Source organism: Manduca sexta, chromosome 28 (assembly GCF_014839805.1).
Source record: "Manduca sexta isolate Smith_Timp_Sample1 chromosome 28, JHU_Msex_v1.0, whole genome shotgun sequence".
Taxonomy (NCBI): Eukaryota; Metazoa; Arthropoda; class Insecta; order Lepidoptera; family Sphingidae; genus Manduca; species Manduca sexta.
This window is the reverse complement of record NC_051142.1, coordinates 9,417,292-9,439,435: the sequence shown is the minus strand read 5'-3', so window position 1 is coordinate 9,439,435 and position 22,144 is coordinate 9,417,292. Positions and strand designations below refer to the sequence as shown.

Sequence of the window (22,144 nt, the reverse complement as noted above, 5' to 3'; positions counted from 1 at the left end):
TAATTTTATATCTTTAAACTTGTCTTACTATGGCGATTACTTACCACGCCAGGTAAAGCGTGTTCAGGAGTAGGAGAAAAAGGCGGCGATGAAGTACTAGAGTCGCTGCTCGACTCGTTGGAAGAACCGCAGCCGCCGCTACCGCACACTTGCCCGTCGTACACCTTTGTAAAATATATTGAATGTTAATTATCTTACATTTAACAATACCAAACTAAACAGGAAATTTAAAACAAATATAAATTGTTTTTAACAAAATATAAGCTAACCTTAGCAACAATAATAGTCTTATCCCGGAGAGGTATTTGGGAAAGGATTTTTCTGTCGTGACTAGAATCCAACAACTCTCCATTTATATAAAGTTCTAATTTGTTTACATAAAGTTCTAATTTTATGTTACTCTCTGAAGCACCTTTTAACCTGAAAATAAAATATCCAGTATAAATGTTTACATATTGTTATTGCATACATTTACACAGTGTTGTACAATGTTTTACAAAATTACCTCCTTTGTATTGTAGTGCGCAAAGAGTGTAAGGTTTCATTCGAATGCGAAAACATTTCAATATCTTCAACTTGTCTTTGGCCTGTCTGAAAACTAAATCTTACAATAATTGTACACTGCCTGCCTCGGCCCGATCTGTAAATCGGTAATATTTGCCGCTCTGCTGAGAATCTCCTATCACATTCATTAATATATTCCTGTATGGCACGGATAACCCTGCACATTCTCGTGCAGGCTTCACTGGTGTCTGAAAAGGACATTAAATGTTACATAATTATATTTTGTCTAATCAATTATGTCACATGTAGCAATTCTTACTTCTCACATAGGTGCATTGTTAAAAACATGTTTATTAAGTTTCATAAGCACAATATTGAAAACAATATGCGTTCAACCTCGTGTCGAGTGAACGATCGTAATGTGTTGGTGTGCGTTGGTGTGTGTTGGTGTGTGTTGGTGTGTGTTGGTGTGTGTTGGTGAGTGTTGGTGTCACCTTCGAGCTGGTCCATGTCGCGCTGCATGCGCTGCGTGCGCGCGCAGCAGTGCGTGAGGAACGCCTCGTGGTGCAGCGCCGCCGACAGCGCCGGGCCCACGCACGTGCACACCTCGCGCAGCAGCTCGATGCCGCGCGCGGAGATCTCGTCCGAGCACTCCGTGATCACCTGCGCCCACACACACCACACTGTACGCTGCCCACACACTACCACCGCAATAACATCGCTCAAATGAAAGGGTTATTCTCCTAAAACCTTACCTAATCCGACGATACAACTTCTGAGTTCAATAGCCTGTTACATGGTAATTGTCTACCTACCCGACCGTAAATGTTGATAGCCATAAATAAGATAAACATAAGTTAATTAACTTGTTATTGTATTTGATCGTTTATTGACAAAAATATAATAAAATAAAACAACATAACGTCAGATACTTACCCTCCATAAATAATCTAATCCTATGAGATCAGCATCGTTAAGTAGAAAGCTTCGCCGCTTAATTTTAAGTTTTCCTTCTTTAGAATTAACAGCCTTAAAAAACCTGCAACGTAGATAAGATTAAGTCCATATTTCAGCGACGGTAAAATGATCGTCAATACTGTGAAACGCTCGAATGATTACCTCTCAAAACACTTTATTCCCGCATGCGTTAACAAGTTGGGTGACAATGTCATAATGTTTCGACGAAAAAAATGCAGATTAATGTTGGGATCCAAATCAGGCTCTTCTCCCATCAGTTTACTGAACCAACGAAAGCAAGCCTCGCGGTCACCCAACTGAGCGGGTCGCTCCGCGAGGCACACCCAAATTTGTTTTGCCTAAAATTAGATGTCGCAATATACATGTGCAATTATTTTCATTTTTTAAAATTTTATTTAAAAAAACCTATAATTACTTGTTCAGCACACAGCCACAACTGGCCATCCTTCAAGAGGAATCTAAGAAAACCAAGTCTTTCATGTACTTGTGCTGCATGCAAGTATCTCCCATCAGACAGCCAGGTGTCCCAAGCAATTTCACCTTCCTCTGGAAAAGTCAATTAATTATAATATTATGATAAAGATAACATAAAGTCACTATAGAGGAAAGTGTATGCGAATAGCTCACCGGCCAGTTTAGTTCGCACGCCGTCCATGTAGTTGGTGAGCGAGTCAGTGACGAGTATGACGAGCGAGTGTTGCGTCTGCAGCCGGTCAATGAGTTCCTGCCTGGTGACGTGAGGGCGGACGCCTGTGCCCCCGCCTGCTTCATACAAACAACATATTTCTTTCATCACCTTTAGCGCCGGCAGTACCCATTTCTCATTGGTTTTTAGTTCTTCTACACATCTAGGGAAACAATAAAATTGTAAGTATTTGTAAATTAGCTACAGAGTATTGAAGTTGAATAACGCCCTTACTTGTCAAGCCAGTATGTTTTCTGTGCATCTCGGTCCTGGCTGCAGCTGTAGTCTAAAATTTTGATGAGGTTGGCGAGCGCGACATCCATTATCTCAGTACAAACTTCGTCTGAATGGGCCAAGTTCCAAAACAACACCAATACCTATACACCAAAATTATAAAATAAATGACTGACCCAAAAGACCGGCTGCCAGACCTCAAGACACTGTGAGCTCATTCTGCGTAGATCGGACCGTCAACAGATAAAAATTTTAAAAAGTTGTATATTTGAAAAATGTAGGTAGATATTGTAACTTTGACTTTGCGGATGAACAACACCTCAGTCCCCCCCCGTGACCATGAAGGCTGCAAAGTCTTCGAAACGTCGGGAGAAAATAATAATATAAAAAACCGCGATAAAATCCGTTTAAATAGTTTTTAGTTTTTATTTCAATGTCTAACATTCGCGTAAACATAAGAAATCATTATAAATGACTGTATTTAGCAAAACCAACAAATTGCTAAATAATAACAATAACAACACTCAGTCGTCGCATACATAGTACGGATCCCAAGGTAACAGGGTCCCAGAACAAATTTCTGGAGACCTAACATTCATCTCGGTACGGGAATCTCAACGCACTGCGTCACTGAGCCTGTACGAAATGAAATTAAATGATGGTAATAATTCAACTTCACCTTATTCGCCATCACTCCATCTTTGTCATCTTCTGCAAGTCTTCTAATTACTTCAAGTAATTTGTCACTTTGTTTTTTACTAGATGTGGCCCAACTTGCCTACAAAAAAGAAATATTTTCATACATCTATTCTAATAAAGAGGTAAAAATTTTAATTTTGTTTATTTGTAGGGGGATTATCTCTGAAACTATTGAGCAGATATTGAAAATTATTTATACTAATAGGAAGCTACACTCCGGAGTACTATAGGCAACTTTCTATCCAGGGAAAATATAAAACAGGACTTTTATCACGGAGAAACTTTCACGCGCTAGCAAAAAGCTAGCTTTCAAATAAACTGAATTAAGTTAAGCATTATCATATTTATATTATTTTTCGGTATCTGCAGCACTCTTAAAGCCTTTGACATAAATATTATACAAAAACCTTTTCATGATACCTGCTACACTGTAATAATCACCTTGAAACAATCGAACAGATGATCGAGTTGGTCAGGCGTGAAGTCCCATGCGAGTTTGGCCAACAGGTCGTGGAGGTTCTTCACGATCGCCTCGTGCTTGCCGTGCTGCGCCTTCCAGATGGCGTCTAGATCATCCCGTGTCAGAGAGTTCTCTTTTATCATAAACCTGAGCATTTTCTCTAACCTATCCACGTATTGAGGCTGATGAAGAGAGTCGCGTAACACTATGTCCACCACTTTGTTCTCTCGGATCCAGTTCTGAAATAAAGATGAAAAATGTCAATATGCCTCGGTGACGTAGTTGTATTGCGTGTTCAGCACAACACCCCTTTGAGGTCGTAGGTTCAAATCATAATACGAGCAAAGTAATCTTTAGTTTTTTAACTTAGTATCTGAAATGTGTGCTTAATATGTCAATAGGTTCGCCACCTATCACATGATGGGACGAAACGATGTCCTAGTTACACCTCTGCTTACCTCTTCGGGGATAAAGGCGTGATATGTTGGGTTTAGTTTTCTATATATCAATATAAATAAACATTTGCACATCGGATATGGGGTTATAAAGCTTCTTAAAGTAGGTAGTGTTACCGTAATGACTGCGGGCGTGAGCCATTCCGGTTTCGGTTGCTGTGAGAACGTGCTGATGAGCTGATTGATCTCGTTCAGCGCCGACATTTTACCATTAAATGATGACATTTGTAACAATCGCAATATCATTTTCAAACGGAACATTTCCAGTGCTGAAAAATAAATTCACTCTAAAAAACAATATAACGACAATAATAGACTACACAGCAAAATTATAAATACATTCACTCTTTTCTAACCTACACAATATACAAACATTTTTCTTTCACGCTGTAACCTAAAACATTAAATGTATCATACCATCTCACAATTAAAATATATCTTATATATTATAGTCAAACTCGTATCACACAACTCGAACACATTTACATAAAAAAAACAAATATTATCATGCAAGAAAGCACGTGTAAAATACCACTTCAATAATAGTGCCTCGTAGAGTTGGTATAAATCGGTTACATACAATGTAGCGGCACAGGGGAGGAATTAAACTGCGCCCCTTAGCAGCTACAGGGTGTGCAACCGACTTACTGATCCGCTGCCAAACGAGACTTCTTCCAGAACTATTAGTGGTGGACGTCACAGTAGCGATGCTTGCTTCCAATGCCAAAGGGATGCTGAGCATGAAGTGTTAGGATTCAGGAACAACAATACAACGAAAAACTAACAAAATTCTTAACATGATTTGTGTACATTAAAATACTTGAATATACTACAGTCATCACTAACGATTTGTGACTTTCTCTTAATAACAATGACTACTACATAAGAAAGCTTTCCTTTATGCCATGCTACATGAGGGTGCATGCCAATTGTTGGTTGATACTTATAACTATCCTTGAATGAAATGGACCTTCACAATATATAGCACGCTACAGTAGAGAAGTGAACCTCCTGAGACACACCTTACTCTATTTATGGCAATAATTATCAACCTTTCATATAACAAGGTAATAATTCCAAATACCAAAGAAAACTATGAAATACTCCAACCATCGATCATACAACCAAATAGACGCTTAATGTCGAATTCTGGCAACTACATATTACTGGTGGTCCACCCGGTTAAGTACCACCGCAAAGTCTATTTCTGCCGCCAAGCAGCAGTGTGTAGTCACTGTTGTGTTCAAGTTTCAAGAAAATTTTATCCAGTGTAACAGTACTTACACTGTCCAGTAGGACATAATAAAACTAAACATCTCATGTTTTAGGATGGCGAGCGCAATGGAATACCAAACAATACTTTGTAATACAAGGTGTTGGATGATGTTTCTACTGTTTATGGTGGTCGTATCGTTTATCATCAGGCGTACGGTGGGCTCGTCTCGTTATTCCAAGCAATAAAAAAAAATATGCGGTAGTTGGGATCTGAATTACATTTAGACCTGCGATCAGTACGTTTAACGTAGCTATACAAACACTGTTTTTATTGGGTGCACTTACTCATATAACGCAAAGAATCTAAGCGATAAAGAGTGAAAAATGTACGTCAAAAAGAAAGAGATGCAAATATGTGAAGACAGCAATGGACATCTATGCTAAAATTGCTTACACAAATATTGGCCGGTATAAGGTGAATTCCAATAATTATGAAATACATATTATATGACTATTTCAAATTATTAACATAACTATAAAATCTAATTCCATTTTTCTGAAATAAACTAAGTCTGCTTGTTTTTACCCCAGAATTGTTTTGTGCAATAAGTTATCACAATATACTTTATTAATTCGCCAACTTGAAAGTAGTTTGAACTTGAAACTGCTTAAAAGATAATAAAGCTACTTTAAATCTATTAGTCATTTTTTTTTTGAGCAATTCGATTGCATTTTATGTGAAGTTTATTAAGCTGTATAATGCCGATGGCTCCAACACATACATACAAGACTAAAGTAAATATATAATAGCCATCAGATGTATACTTCTAGCCACTTTATACACGTATTGTGAATTTTTTTATTAATCATTTCCATTCCCCATTAAAACAAATTATAAAAAAAAATACTGCAAATTTTACTTCTTACTAAATGATAATAATGTTGCAAAATATAATACGTAAATCGGTATATGAAATACGCGGCCATCAGTAAGTAGCAAAATAAGCATGAATCAGTAGAGCTGGTGGATATTAAACACATTCCTGTACACTCTACACTCTACAGGTCCAATAGTATTTCTAAAACAATATGTATTTTTAAGCCTGTGCAGATATTTATTGTAAATCATAAATTTCTAAACAAGTAGATATAATATCAGGTACTCAAATAAGTCTTGGGAATTTATCAGTTCTATTAAAGTAACTTGTAAGATATTGTGTAAGAAACAAATGTGGTAGATAATATTATTAAGTAGAAAATGAAAGCTTTCGCTAATTAGCTATAAAGTTAGATATTTTATTAAACAAAAATACATATGTATAATTTATTCAAATACAAGACTAGATACCGAAATATATACTTATACATTATTTTAGTCACAATCGCTTAACAAATATATTAGTTTCAATTTACAAGTGTTGATATAAAATAAAATAAAAAAAAATTAATACTCACATTTGAGTAGGTTGTGATGGTGAGGTGTCTTAATTGAGACATATTTACATGCTCGAATTAAACATGATACTGTGTCAGTCTTATTTTCACTACCACGCGCCTCTCTCTTTAGCTCTTCATCGGTAAGGCTTTCTAATAATGTCGGTATACATTCCTAAAAATAAAAATACCCTAAGCTAAGAACTGCTTTTGCGATGCTGGGTTTAGACTAGAAGTTTTTTGCAGAAATCTATTGCGCAAGAAATTCCGGATGAGTTTATTTCTATACACAAAATTACAAAGTCTTTATATTACAAATAGAATAGACTCAACAATATGTTGAACAAGATGTGTACTCACCAACACGGGCAGTAAATACGTGGTGACCGTGTGCGTAGTGAGCAGGTCGTGGCACAGACTGAGCGGCCGCAGCAGCTGCCACACCGCCGCCACGCGACTCTCGCCGCTCGTCGACTGCTCCAGCGACGACGGCTGCTCCGTGCGCGACGACGTACTCATCTACAACACATCACAAGCAAACGGCATCGTCAGACGTCGCCGCCGCGGAAGGTTAAACCTCAAAACATATTCGACTGTTCTTGATATATTTAAAAAATGCTAAATATTTGGATAATATTTTGTTGTTTACATAGTGCAAATTTACCTCACTGTTGTCAGCTATCAGTGGTGTGTCCTCAGTACTGTCAACTTTGTCACAAGTGTTCTCCTCACTCTCCTTCTCCGTCAACTCGATTGATAGTTTTTCCTCGGAGTTTATAGATGCTGTTAAATCGGGTTTTTGAAAACCCATGATTGCTTCAAAACGCTCTCTCAATTTGACAAAGCCACCTGCTTGACCAAAACTAAAAAAAAAAAACGACTATTGGAAATATCGGAAATATCAGATTTCGTAACCTTTGTTCGATGCAGTCTGCATCATGACACTTCAGCCACCAACCAACTTCGCGATTTTCAACTACTCAAACCTCAATCTTACGATATATTATGTATCTACCGCACAAGACTGTTCATTCCCTTCATGCAAAAAAAATACATTATATCTGTAATGATTTAAAAAATACATCAAAACTACTTACACATTGATGAGATGTACCAGCCATCCCCTAGGAGTGCGATGGTCCTGAGACCTAGCAAACACCTCAACTTCCTGTGTACTCCCCTGTCCTGCAGAGTTACACGACACAGACAAACCTTCGGACGTGCGAGACACGTTAAATGTGTGGAATCTAAAATCAAACGAAATATATTTCAATTTAATACACATACATATACGCCGCCACAAATTAAGCCTGCAAAATTGTGATAAGCAAAATAACGACTAAGGAAATCCCGTGCGCATAAGCTCTTTTTGGGAAACAGGTGTATGTGAGCAACCTCCCACTTTGAAACCCTTTTGCTGTCACAGAAAACAACACTTAACAACCAACATAATAGTGCCTATAATGTTGCTTGAAAATTAATATAAAGTGTACTTTATTAGATGCATGGTATCAGCAATTTTAGTGGTTGATTCATTATAAAAAATGATGTCACAATATCCACATAATAAATTTGAATCAAAAAATATAAAGACAACTTATTGCAAAAATGTAACATCTCTATTTATTATAAATATCCAGATAGCATAATAACTACATGAAATACGGTTAGCCCACTGTTTTGCTGGGGTAAACACCTTAAATTAACATTTAATTATTGTTGAAATATGCAATTCTTTTTTTTAATAATATATGAGTATATTTTTATAACTTACTTATTATTTGGGTTGAACACCATAGACAATAAATGCAAGAATCTTGGATCGTCCAATTTCATTGCACTAAGTTTGACAAGTTTCTCGCAGTTGGAGCGTACACACTGCTGTATGTTGTTCTTCCATGAGGACACTGCGTCGTCAGTCAGGATCTTCGTAAACGACACAGACAGTGCGTCATTGTAAAACCGCTGACATGCCATGTGGTTTACATCTTCACCTGTAATGTATGAATCATGAAAATAATGTCTTAATCTATTTCCATATACAGCTTTCCATACATACACCACTGTTTGAAAATTAACTTTATTAAAAAATGTATAAAAAGTTCTTATACCTTTAGCAGCGAGTTCTGTGGCAGCTGTGAGCAACGCCTCCAACTCTTGTTCCGGTAACACTGGCACAACCCAACGTGGATGGGATATCTTCTCCTCTAAAGCTTTTAACTTTGCCTCGGGGAATGCCATCTAATAAGTAATCAGCAATAATTATTGAAACCATATTACTACAATAAGTCTATATATCTAACATTTAATTATTGTTATAATAAATATGCAATAAAATTTATAGGATTAAGGAACTCATTATATACATATAATGCTCTAAGCTCATTTAGTAGTAATCCATTGCATGTAAGTTATATTATTGTTGATGACAGTTTTACTATATATTCGTAACAAAAAGTAAAATGCTAAGAGAGTATAATAAAATAAATTTTGTGCCCCCTATGGTAATTAGGACAGCCTCAATCAAATCTTGGGACAGACTACACTGAGACATGCTGGTACATTAGTTGCGCCTCAGCCTAACCATTCGGGGAAAAAGGGGTGAGACTGCGCGCGCGCGTCTGTTCATTTGTGTTTGCGTGTGCGTGTGTGCGATCGTGTATCTGTGAGTGCCTTTATGTGTGCGCTCGTGTGTGTGTATGTGTTTGTGCGTGCGTGTGGGTTTGCGTGTGTCTGTAGATAAAACAAATACAAACCTCCCCAGGCATCTGACCTTGTTCTTTCATTGATATAGTCATTATTTAAACATAGGCTTACTCATTGCACCCTCTGAAAGAATAAAATGAATATATTGATCATTATTTCAAAAGAATATCCATTTTTATACTTGGTACAATGATGAACCACAAGGATTTCATCTTATTAAAAACAATGTCTTCCTTTTCTGTCACTCATACAATTTCATTTGTTGCATGTGACCAAATTACAATAATTAACATGACTAAAGAACCATTCAAATCCTTTTTCATGATTCCATTACAAAAAGTAAACTAATTACTAGCTTTTGGTTATCACTCTGTCCAGACATACATCGGTAGCTGGCATCAAAAGTGCTTAGGACTTATATGGCTTCCTAGTAGTTAAAGAATTATTAGAATGAAAATAGTTCCAGAAATTAGCATATTCAAACATAACATATTTACAATACCTTCAGCTTAATATTTTAACAGTATGTATACATTGCAACTTATGTAGATTATCCATGTGTACAATAAGATTTAAATCTGAAAGATACACATTTTCAATTATGCTTAGTGCTTCCCTATATTGCACAGCTCATTTTGTATGAATAACATTGCAATAAAATAAAACATGATTTCTATATAGTTGGTTTGTCTATACATAAATATAAATTATATGAGGTTTTTCTGCTATTATAAGCCTCTAATCTGTAATTTAGGCCTAATATGGCAATAGGCTTGCAATTACATTGGGAAGCAATACTGTTTTTATCTCTTCAGAAATAAAATTGCATTATAATATTACAAGAATATTGTAGTGGTTATGAACCACTGTACTATAGTTTGTAATTATGTGAAAATAAATGGATGTTTCGAAAATTTTGTAAATAATATAAGAAACTAGATAAATTTCTATAGTAAACCTTAAGAGACAGACCAATTCTATCGCTAGGGAATAAGGAAGGAAACATATGTACAATAATGTATTATTTAAAACTAAAATTTTGTGAAGACAATAACATGAAATGGAAATGTCTTATAATTACCAAAAGAAGTTTAGGAATAATTTCAAAAAATCAAGGCTGATTCAACCTCGATGGAACTCATCTTTTGCATCTATAGTAATAAGGGAAATTTTGAACCTTTGCTTTGCAAACATAAATATATCTTTTTCTTAGGTATCTTTACTTAGTATGTAAGACAGGTTTTTCAGGTCTGGTATGTGTAACACTAAACAGCGAAATGGACTTGATGTTAATAGTAAGCTGACAAAAATTAAATACTGCCCATAGCTGAGCATGAGCCTCCTCTACTACTGCGAGAATTTAGCCTTAATCCACCACACTGGCCCAGTAGAAGTTGGCAGACTTTACACACCTTTAAAAGTCTGAAGGAGAATTTCCAAGTATCACCAATGATAAATTGATAAATAATACACACTTATCTTCAAACAGACAGAGGTGTGTGCCTCACGTTTGATTCTATGGTTATTATGGACTGTGTATAGTACCATTCATAATGTGTTTATAATAAATTATTTTGATAAATGTTAAAACATTTATCAAAATTTACTTGTGCTAAGCAAATAATTGTTGTTTACAAATATTTTGTGATTTTTCTACATTTAAAAAGCTAAAGGAGGGACAATAATATAATTAAAGTCCAGGGAACATGATGAAAATATGGTTTGGAAAACCCTAGTGTAAACAGTAACTATAAAACAAGCAAGGTTGTATATGATGTCATGTGCATTAATTCAACAGTTTAAAGTTTTAGATGGACTTTTCTGAATTAAGGCTGAATAGCCTAAATATCACTGTATTTCTTAGTGGATGAGTGACTGTTGTGCTAAAAAGGGTTAATCATTGTATGGGTTTTAAGGTGAACCAAACAAATAGCCCTAATTTCTGTATTATCGCACATTTTTAATTATATAGAAAGATGTATTGTACATGATATAGTGTACACTGCAGTTAGTCAGTTGACCTGTCATTAACACATTTAAATTCACAATGCAACATAACATGTAAAATATTGCTTGTATTACATAAAAATCTTACAAAACTATTAATTTTGTTCATCTGAGCTTATAGACAGTGTAAGAAAGTAAATATAGATGTGCACAAATCCACAACTGAAAAATTATTATATACAATCTAAAAAACTATTAGTTTATATATTATGTACAAAAAAACCTTAATTGAAGTACGAAGGTAAACAAGCGCATTTACGGCGTAACGAATATTTGAATAAAATTATTAAGTGAGACACATTCCGCAGACACAATATATATCCTACTTTTAATATCAAAATCTACACCACAATCATGGTTACAACAGGAAATTACACACACGGTGTCACATAGGATTTACTCTTAAATGTAGACGAAATGCTCAAAATTTGTATCTTATCGGCAAAAAATCGATCCATTTTTTCGTCAAGATTACGGAGCCATGATACTTTTAGTAAGCGACCTTGTTGTTGCTAAATATAAATATGACGATGAATGAATATTTTCGTATTTATTTATCAAAGTAACAATTCTACCCACAGGAAATGTAGAAATTATTATTCATATGATCAGCCGGCGCGACAAAATGGCGTCATTATCCTAAACAAGACAAAGCAAAAAAACTAATATTATCAGCAGCAGGGACACAAGACCTTCACAAATAACTCCAATATGTAAATAATTTTACCTTTACTTTCAACATGTAATAAAACCACAGAAAACTCCCCAAAATAAATCACAATATTTTAAATCACTAACACTTTTTTGACGTAACGAAAGAACGAAAAAGTTTTTTTTTATTTGTTAACATTATATCGAGGCAAAGGAATACGCTGTGCAGCATCATTCTCATGAAAACAATGGGAACTTTTTATTTTATCATAATTAGAATAATTACAAAATATATACAAAGGATTATTCACAAATATGTACTTGTTGCAGGTAAGTGCAGCTAAAATTATGGAAGATTTCATAAATCCGTTTTTCACGTTTGAATTATTCAAATTTTGAAAAACAGATGCTTGTCATAAACCTTTCTTTCAAAAGAAATAAAAAAGTATCCTGAGAAAGTATAAAGTAATAAACTGAGATTTTTATTTTTATGATAGGTAATTTTTTTTTGTCGCGAATAAAAGTAATGCGGTTCTTTGATAACATAATATGTATGACTATGTTTGAATAGTAACACATAAAAAGAAGGTATTTCCCGTAAGAGATAAATGAAAAGGGATGCCAACTTGAAATTGTTGTAAATCGATTAAAAAAATCGGGACAATTTTTAGTACATTGTCAGAAATCGTAGAAAAATCTTTTATTTCCATATTTCGGTAAGACAGACGCCATATTGATAGAACATGTAAAATAGTTACCGGAATTTTTTTTTTTAAATAAAGACGTATATGTATATACAATGTATCTCTGTAAATACATTATCATGCTTTCATACTTTATAATGTTCATATTACTGCTTGGCCTACAAGCTAGTTAATTACCACGAAATATGATTTATTTTTTACTCAATATTATTATCTCGTTTACATCTGTGAAAACTATCCGCAACTGTCAGCGCCATCAATTTTGGATTCGACTTCCGATTTCGGAAGGTACCGCAAACCGAGTTATACAGTTTAATATTGTGTTGTTACTATAGAAAAGTTTGTCAAAATAAAACAGACAGTTTGACATCTTTCTTTTCTTATATAAAATACACGGTTGAGTTTCATCTGGAGGTTAGACTTTTCCATACACTAGATTGTTCTTCGTGCTTCTAACCTCCATATGGACTTATAGTACAGATTTAATACGCTATTTTTGTGTTCAAAAAATGAATTTGTTTATTGTACCAAAAAAACGATACAAGTGGATTTTATTTATGGGGAATATGCAAATTTAGTTCTCAAATTTGAGGTAATTAATTATTTTGCATTGGCAACCTTGTTTTAGCCAGAGATTGATTTTTTTATATTTATTACAATTCTCTTTGGATTGATTGATGCATTGAATAGCGTTGGTTTTATTTGTATTTTTCTCTATTGATTAAGAATTTCTGAGCTATTGTTTGTGATATTGAGGTTGTTTAGATTCTCGTTATTCTGATGGTTCTATCTTTCTACATCCAAAAATGAGTTTTACAAGTGACGAAGTAAATTTTCTGGTTTACCGCTACTTGCAAGAATCAGGTAAGCTTTGAATAATGATACTGACACTGTACACAAATTAACGTGGGTTAATGTTTGTGTTTAAACATTGCATGTACGTACGTTTTGTATATCAAATAATTATATTTTAATTCGCAATATTGCATGAAACTACGAAATGCATTAAGTACAAAATAATACGACTAAATGAGTATTTTTTTCATTCCCTGTTATATTCCTCTTTTTAAGGTTCAATATTATGTGCAGAGACTATTCCTTTTATGGTAGGCAAATAAATTCAGTTTTGGTGCTACACGTTATCTGTGTTATGATGTAAATTTCATCACAAATTCAATCAATAATTTGATTGTTAACTAACCTATTCTGAGGCAAACCAGGAACAAATACTACAATGTGTATGTTGATCGTATATAATATATACTAGGTTCCTTGAAGAGATTTTGGTTTATTATAAAAAAAAACAATATGTAAATGTTTTGAGCATGATGCTAGCAAATTAGACCTACTATTAAACAAAGTTGAATAGTTTCTAGGTTTCTTTTATTTTAATGCAATTTTTGACCAAGTTTTATCCAAAAGTCTAAAATTAAAAACATTATTATATGTAAGTCGGGGAAAAGTTCTTTTTGCATATAGTTTGTGTAAACTTGATATAAAATTTTCATTGTCTATTTGTATCTGGCTGGTTTGATGTTATTTAAAAGGTTACATTTAAAAAAAGAAACAAATTAGTAAAAATTGTTTTCAGCTATTTTTCATTTATTTTTCCTTAAAGAAATCTGATACAATATAAAATTTTATTATAAAAAGGAAAAAAATGCAGTGCAAACTATAAAACAAATTGTGTTGTTTTTGGACCTAATGCCATGTTAGTAAGAGTAGAACAAAGTTGGTTTATGGTTTTCAATCAATATCTTTTGATGGCAAATATTCACCTTGCTCTGGACACCCTGTTATGGATATAGTGGATGCTATTTTTTTTTAAAGTGAAACAAAGTCGACACATCAGTAGTTCAGATATAGCTGAAGAACTGAGAATTGACAACAAAACAGTTTTGACCCAATTGAAAAAAGCTTGGTACATAAAAAAGCTTGATATTTGGGTGCCACACAAGCTCACTGAAAGAGACTGAATAAACTGTGCACTCATTTGTGATTTTTTATTGGGACATAATAAAATCAAATTGTTTTTGGAGACATTGATAACTAGTGATGAAAAATAAATCACATACAACAAGAATGTATGAAAAAGGTTGTGATCAATGTTCTGTCAGGCTTCACAGACTGTGGCAAAGTCTAGGTTAACTTGCAATAAGGTGATGTGTGTATGGTGGGTTTGAAAGGGCATTGTTCATCATGAGCTTTTACCATCAGGCAGATCCACTGGTCCGGATCTCTACTGCCAACAACTAGTGAGAATAAAGCAAGAAGTTGAGATAAAGCAGCTGGAATTGATCAATAGAAAGGTTGTGGTTCATCATCACAATAACATTAGAACACACACAAATTTTGCCACCCACCAAAAATTAAGAGATTTTGGCTGGGAGGTGTTAATGCATCCACCATATAGCCCTGACCTTGCACCTTCAGATTTCCACTTGTTTGATCTCTTCAGAATTATTGAAGCTGTGTCAGGTTAACATCAAGAGAGGATTACCAAAAGAACTTATTGCAGAAGGTCATCAAACAAAATGGCACATATATGTATTCTGTAATTAAAAATAGATAGCATTTAAAAAATTCAATAAAAATTCCATAATTTCCCATAGGAACAAAACACCAAGATATAAATTAGCTTATATGTTAATCCAAAACATGATCTATCTGTGTGAATTTACTTCTATCAAATATTTACAATATTAATATTGCATTATAATAATGGTTAGTAAGATAACAGAAGAAGATTCAGATTTTGTAGATTCTGTAACAAGTAAAATAATAACTATAATATTGATTGTCTATGTTTAAAAATGTCTAAAGTAAAATTAGAAATGTAATAAAATATATTATGATGTTGCAGATATAATATATATTATTTAATCTGTATTCATAATATGCCTGACAGGCAAATAACATATTTTGATTAGATAATCTCTAAAATGCATACCTAATTTAACTGTTTGTAGTATCTGAATGTTTGGCCACTTGTATTAGTACCAAAAAATTTAAAAAGAAACAAAACAAATATATTGTTGCCTTGCATTTGTCTAATGCTATTTCCTAAAATTTATTGTAGAAAGCTTACTAATATGTTTGAAATACTATAGAAAATTTAGAAACAGGATAATATGATATGTATAAGAAGCTAATTATGTAATTTTATTTTCATTCTAGGCTTTCATCATTCTGCATATGCATTTGGTATTGAGTCTCACATCTCACAAAGCAACATCAATGGGGCATTAGTACCCCCAGCTGCGTTACTGAACATTATACAGAAGGGTCTCCAGTATACAGAAGCTGAAATAACTTTTGGAGATAATGGTATGTAATTACTAATCAGTAATAAGTAACAATTGTGATATATTTTAAACGCACACAGTAAGCACTAAACATACTGTGTTAAATGTGCATGGTACTTTATAATTAAATATTGCCTTGGTAGCATAGTTGTACCACCTCCTAGGACTGAACACATATGGCAAAAAGTGGGTCCCTTAGTTGCATCTATACGTAAAGGCAAAATGCGTTTTTGTTTTTATAAGTAAATATTTTACATCCTCAGGGACAGGAACACGACTGACTGAGAGTTTAAGCTTAATAGATGCGGTGACTCCAGATATAGTTGCGGCTCGACAGAATGCTCATAATGCACAGAAGCAAGCCACCAAGACAGAAGCAGGATCTGGAAGTGAACAAAATGGGGTTGATGTGTGTGATGTACAATTAAAATTATTAATTTTAGATTTTATTATTATTTTCATTGACTACACACTATTATTCATCAGTTTATAATACAATTATAAAGTAACTGCTAACAAGCAATGTGTGTACTTTATTATAAAATATGTATTAATGTTTATAGGTTGGTGCCTACCATTATGTGTGCAATTAACTAATCACAGCATTTAGTTTATTTATTTATTTATTTACAAATCATAGCACTTACACTATGTGGGTTATTACAACTGAGTTAGGATGCGCACTAACTTTAGAACTTGTATTGCGTATCCTTTACAAACCAGTAACAATATGTAATTAAATTTGTCAGACTCTAGTTCGAAGTCTCAAAGTTACAAAAAAAGAAAACAAAACAATAAAAATAATAATAACTACAGAATTCTCGATAAAGAATGAACTACTAACGTAAAACAGCACGAATTTGCTATTTTCTGTCAACATCTAGAAAAATATAATATGACTTAACTCTTACTTTAAATTAATTACTTAACCAAAACTGTTGAGATCAATTCGAATGTAGAAAAAATAGAAAAAATAGAAAGAATAGAGACAGGGTTAGACATTAAGAACCATTGTGTATGTGTAAGAGTGTGCGTGTGCGTGCGCGTGCGACTGCGCCTGCGCCTGCGCCTGCGTGCGTGCGTGCGTGCGTGCGTGCGTGCGTGCGTGCGTGTGTATGTATGTGTGTGTGTGTGTGTGTGTGTGTGTGTGTGTGTGTGCGTGTGCGTGTGTGTGTGTGTGTGTGTGTGTGTGTATTAGTCACCCAAACTAATTAATCATTCTTCGGTATCTTGGTATGAAAGTGTCAGAAGCCACTTAGTTAAATATAATAAATAATATAAGTATTCATAAACATAATATGTCTTGTAGGGCACTACATGCAGTGCAACTGCTCCCGCAACAGGAGAAGCTACGACACCAAGCGCACCAGACACAATGGATGTGGACCAATCTATTGAAATACCTGCGAGCAAAGCCACCGTCCTCAGAGGACACGAGTCTGAAGTATTTATATGTGCTTGGAACCCTAGCACAGATCTATTGGCCAGTGGTTCAGGAGACAGCACAGCCAGGTGACTTTAAAAAATTATATATTATTAATATGTCTTTCACTACTCTGCTATTAAATTTAAATACACATCGGTCAATAAGTCCCGAGCCTAATATATAAATTGCGCTGTTACGGATAAATACTACCGATTTTCAAAAATTACTGACCTCTATGTAACACATGTCAAAATTTCATAAACTTTTAACAATTTGTAAAAAAGTTAGTGATTTTAGTGATGCTACTTTGAGTATGTCTAAAACAATGGAAGAAAAAGAATTTCAAGTGTTGTTTAAACATCGTTTTTCAATGAATAAAAATACCATTGAAACAAAAGTTTGGCTCGATAAATGTTATGAGAACTCTGCTCCATCAAAAGCAACAGTTAAACGTTGGTTTGCTGAATTTAAACGTGGGCATACAGACACCAATGATGTTGAACACTCAGGACGTCCAAATGAGGTTGTGATTCCAAATAACATAAAAAAAGTACACAAAATCGTTTTGGAAGATCGTAAAGTGATGTTACAGGAGATAGCCGACGTTCTAAAGATATCAAAAGGCAATGCATTTGTCATTTTGCAAGAACATTTGCCCATGAGAAAGCTCTGTTCAAAGTGAGTACTGCGTTTGCTCGCCGTTGACCAAAAGCATCAACGTGTTGAAGCCTCAGAGTGCTGTTTGGAGCTTTTAAGGCGAAATAAAACGGATTTCTTCTTGCAATATGTGATAACAGACGAAACCTGGATCCACCACTACATTCCAAAGTCAAAACGGCAGTCAATTGAATGGACGGCAATCGATGAAAGGCGTCCAAAGTGACCAGAAACACAGATGTCAGCTGGCAAGGTTATGGCTTCCGTGTTTTGGCATGCGCAAGTTATAATATTCATTGATTATCTTCACAAGGGAGAGAGGATCAATAGCGAATATTATATGGCATAACTGTTGCGTCTGAAGCATAAAATCGCGAAAAAACGGTCTCAAATGCAAAAGTCAAAAGTGCTTTTCCATCAAGACAATGTCGGGTCACACAGCGGTCGCCATAATGGCAAAACTGCATGATGATTTTGAGTTGAGGTCTCACCCACCATATTCTCTAGTTTTGGCTCCCAGCTTCTATTACCTGTTTGCTAAACTGAAAAAAAAAATGCTTTCCGGAAAAAAAATTGGCCCAAATGGAGAAGTGATCGCAGAAACTGAAGCGTATTTCGAAGGGTTAGACAAATCGTTTTATAGGAAGGGTATAAAGATTTTAAAGTTGGGCTGGATTGATTGTATCACTTTGGAAGGAGACTATCTTGATGAATAAAAACGAATTATGTCAAAAAAAAAAATTTTCTCACCTAGGCTCGGGACTTATTAGCCAATGTTAATAAATAATTATTGACTTATTGATCGCTCCGGAAATTCACCAGTGCTGCGGCGACAAATATATGTGTGATATTTATTTCATAGATTTTAGAGAAAGAAAAGCAAATTCAGGTACAGCTTTTAATCACTTGTTTAAAAATTACTTATAAAGTTACTTGATATTACAGAATATGGGACATGTCAGACAACCCAGCAACCACGCCCAATCAGTTAGTGTTGAGACACTGTATCCAGAAAGGTGGAGCAGAAGTACCCAGCAACAAGGATGTTACATCTTTGGATTGGAATGTATGTGACACTACTTTTTAATCAATTTATGTAATTATGTTTCAATGATTTATTTTATTGGTATTCTATAACAAGTCTTATTTAATACCTAAATTATCTATCCTTACTCAAAATTCAATATAATGCAGGTAAAGTCCCATAAAAATTCGATTTTTTATTTAAAAAAATATTTTATTGAAAGTAACATAACTAATTTCTTATAAAGTCAGCTACTTTAAAATGAAAAACCTATCAAAATTGGTGCAGTCGATTTGAAACCTTACCCGAGCCCATGGACAGAGTGAAAACACTTATAATAGACAATTCCACTTTAATTATGAATATTAATTTTATCCTTACATATTTTATAATAACAAAGTCGCTCGCCGTGTCTGTCTGTCTGAATGCGATAAACTCAAAAAAGTACTGGACGGATCTTGATGAAATTTAGTATGGTAATAGTTTGAGACCCTAAAAAGGACACAGGCTACAGCTACTAATAATCAGGAAACTGTTCGTTGGTTTTCAGTGTGACGGCAATCTTCTAGCAACAGGATCGTACGATGGTTACGCTCGCATTTGGACTACTGACGGCACTCTAGCCTCAACATTAGGTCAACATAAAGGGCCAATATTTGCATTAAAATGGAATAAAAGAGGAAATTATATTTTGAGTGCAGGGGTGAGTGTATTTTTATGTGTCATACGATTGTTAGCCCGACAAGGGTCGGCTGAGCGCTTTTGGCACTCGTCGTAACCCTTCAAAAGTAAGTGACCTGTAGGCAAACCACTAACGGGTTGCGAAGCTCTGCATAGGACGACCACTGGGCGAGGATGAGACATCAACGATTATGGGTTGAACGAACTAAACAATTTATCCATTATCGTATTCGTAAGCACGCAGGCTGGGAACTATTAGAAGGGTCAGAGGGACGGGGAATGCGGCGAGGGCGGAACTTCGATCTTGTGAAGTGTGATTGAAGAACTCGTTTTTACGGATAATGCACAGAGTCATCTCGCTCTCTGGATCAGTCAGAAGAGAATACGGCTATCCTCATTTAGCGCGGTCGAATGCAGTATAGATCGAAATTTGACTTGCGCATTCGGATGATTGTCCGCCCGATTTACGTCTGCTAGCCATTTACATAAAGTGTCTGATGGTCAGCATATTGGTATCTACGTGGAGGTTGCGGTTGCGTACGTACCACGGGGTACCAAGTGCGCGTTTTAGAAATTTGTTTTGTAAGATCTGCAAACGCTGAAGATTCTGGTTTCATATTCTGAATTTAGAATCTGAAAAACGGATATAAGAGCCCAGGCTTTGATTCTCTGAACTTCAGGACAAATAAAATGATTGTCTATAGGAGTATACCTATTTATTACTTATTATAACAATAGATTACAATACACTATATTGTTATAGGTGGATAAAACAACAATCATATGGGATGCATCAACGGGACAGTGCACGCAACAGTTCTCATTCCACTTGGCACCAGCTCTGGACGTTGACTGGCAAACTAACACATCTTTTGCATCATGCTCTACAGATCAATGTATTCATGTTTGCAAATTAAATGCTGACAAACCTATCAAAAGTTTTCAGGGACACACTGTAAGTAAACTACAACATATTTATAGCTATGTATGTAATCAAACTCTGACAGTCGAGTTATATATTTTGATGTTTCATCATTACAGAATGAAGTTAATGCAATCAAGTGGGACCCCCAAGGGCAGTTACTTGCATCTTGTTCAGATGATATGACACTCAAGATATGGTCAATGAAGCAGGACACTTGTGTTCATGACTTGCAAGCCCATTCAAAAGAAATTTATACTATCAAATGGTCTCCCACGGGCCCAGGAACACAGAATCCCAATATGAATTTAATTTTGGCAAGTGCTTCTTTTGACTCAACTGTTCGCTTATGGGATGTAGAAAGGGGTGTTTGTATTCATACATTGACCAAACATACAGAACCTGTATACAGTGTAGCCTTTTCTCCTGATGGAAAGTTTCTGGCTAGTGGTTCATTTGATAAATGTGTTCACATTTGGTCAACGCAAACTGGTTCCTTAGTCCACTCCTACAAAGGAACGGGCGGTATATTTGAGGTCTGTTGGAATTCGCGGGGAACCAAAGTTGGAGCGAGCGCCAGTGACGGCAGTGTGTTTGTTTTAGATTTACGTAAACTATAACATCCAATTTATTCACTGTGTCAGTGAATAAAAACAGTTATGTGAACCATATAGCCTTGCTAGAATTGCATGTGGCATGAATATGGTTATCTTGTAAATTTCTGTGTGATGTCATTCTTTGACTATATTAGAATACAGATAATTATTACACATGTACAGTAGTTTGGGAATAATTACATCCAATGGACATATTTAATTCTTCATCTTAGGATAGCTATAGAGCGTAAGTACAGATTTTAAATTAAATCCTTTGCTTGTGAATGAAATAGACATTATGACAAAATCTTCTTACCATACCTTACCTTTATAAATTTGGAACACTGTAAATTCCACCAATGGCAAGTGCGATTATCGAAAGAACTTATTAATTAAAATAAGAAATTAAAGACCCATATCTAGCAGAAAGACGCAATCGTATTTAAGTACATCACTACAATGTTAAAGTCTTTATACAAATACTTTTTAATTACCAAAAAAATTAAATGATATCTAGAGAATTATAAATATGCAGTCAATATTTTTTAATATGTAAATGACAAAGTTATGAAGTTATTTTTTTTATAAAGCCTGCATGCAATTATGGACATAACACATAGTGAGTAACATATACTACGTATAACACGTCTGTTTAACGCTCATCAATGCGTACTTAACGTGCGTAAAAGCCGATTATTAGTCTTACTAGTAACATTGAAGAATTTGAACAAAAATTACCTTTTTGTGCTGGGGTAATTTTATGACATTGTATTTTCGTTCTTGTTCCAATATGCATGCAGT

General features: G+C 34.7%; 2 protein-coding genes across 3 annotated transcripts in view; one reads left to right on the top strand and one right to left on the bottom strand.

The window, feature by feature from the left end:
- Window positions 1-12,230, bottom strand: part of LOC115445126 (probable ubiquitin carboxyl-terminal hydrolase FAF-X) — a 32,561-nt gene extending 20,331 nt beyond the window's left edge. The window contains exons 1-20 of the mRNA XM_037444317.1: window positions 12,105-12,230; window positions 9,421-9,493; window positions 8,776-8,905; window positions 8,439-8,658; window positions 7,762-7,911; window positions 7,329-7,527; window positions 7,025-7,183; window positions 6,686-6,839; window positions 4,133-4,284; window positions 3,542-3,799; window positions 3,081-3,179; window positions 2,402-2,544; window positions 2,110-2,330; window positions 1,898-2,028; window positions 1,624-1,820; window positions 1,441-1,543; window positions 999-1,167; window positions 506-752; window positions 270-420; window positions 45-164 (exon numbers count right to left, since the gene is read on the bottom strand). Of these exons, the coding sequence (XP_037300214.1) occupies window positions 45-164; window positions 270-420; window positions 506-752; window positions 999-1,167; window positions 1,441-1,543; window positions 1,624-1,820; window positions 1,898-2,028; window positions 2,110-2,330; window positions 2,402-2,544; window positions 3,081-3,179; window positions 3,542-3,799; window positions 4,133-4,284; window positions 6,686-6,839; window positions 7,025-7,183; window positions 7,329-7,527; window positions 7,762-7,911; window positions 8,439-8,658; window positions 8,776-8,905; window positions 9,421-9,462 (3,045 nt within the window). The 5' untranslated portion in view covers window positions 9,463-9,493; window positions 12,105-12,230. The remainder of the gene's footprint in view (window positions 1-44; window positions 165-269; window positions 421-505; window positions 753-998; window positions 1,168-1,440; window positions 1,544-1,623; window positions 1,821-1,897; window positions 2,029-2,109; window positions 2,331-2,401; window positions 2,545-3,080; window positions 3,180-3,541; window positions 3,800-4,132; window positions 4,285-6,685; window positions 6,840-7,024; window positions 7,184-7,328; window positions 7,528-7,761; window positions 7,912-8,438; window positions 8,659-8,775; window positions 8,906-9,420; window positions 9,494-12,104) is intronic.
- Window positions 12,231-13,374: 1,144 nt separating this feature from the next.
- LOC115445095 (F-box-like/WD repeat-containing protein TBL1X) lies at window positions 13,375-21,856 on the top strand. 2 transcript variants are annotated; one of them, XM_037444545.1, is made up of 8 exons: window positions 13,375-13,596; window positions 15,910-16,059; window positions 16,301-16,455; window positions 17,347-17,549; window positions 19,066-19,186; window positions 19,695-19,847; window positions 20,589-20,780; window positions 20,867-21,856. In XM_037444545.1, the coding sequence occupies exons 1-8, from the start codon at window positions 13,539-13,541 to the stop codon at window positions 21,365-21,367; spliced, it is 1,533 nt and encodes a 510-aa protein (XP_037300442.1). In that variant the 5' UTR covers window positions 13,375-13,538; the 3' UTR covers window positions 21,368-21,856. The 2 variants fall into 2 exon arrangements, with proteins under 2 accessions (XP_037300442.1, XP_037300443.1); XM_037444546.1 differs by having other exon boundaries at window positions 13,376-13,596; window positions 16,301-16,446.
- The last annotated feature ends 288 nt before the right edge of the window (window positions 21,857-22,144 follow it).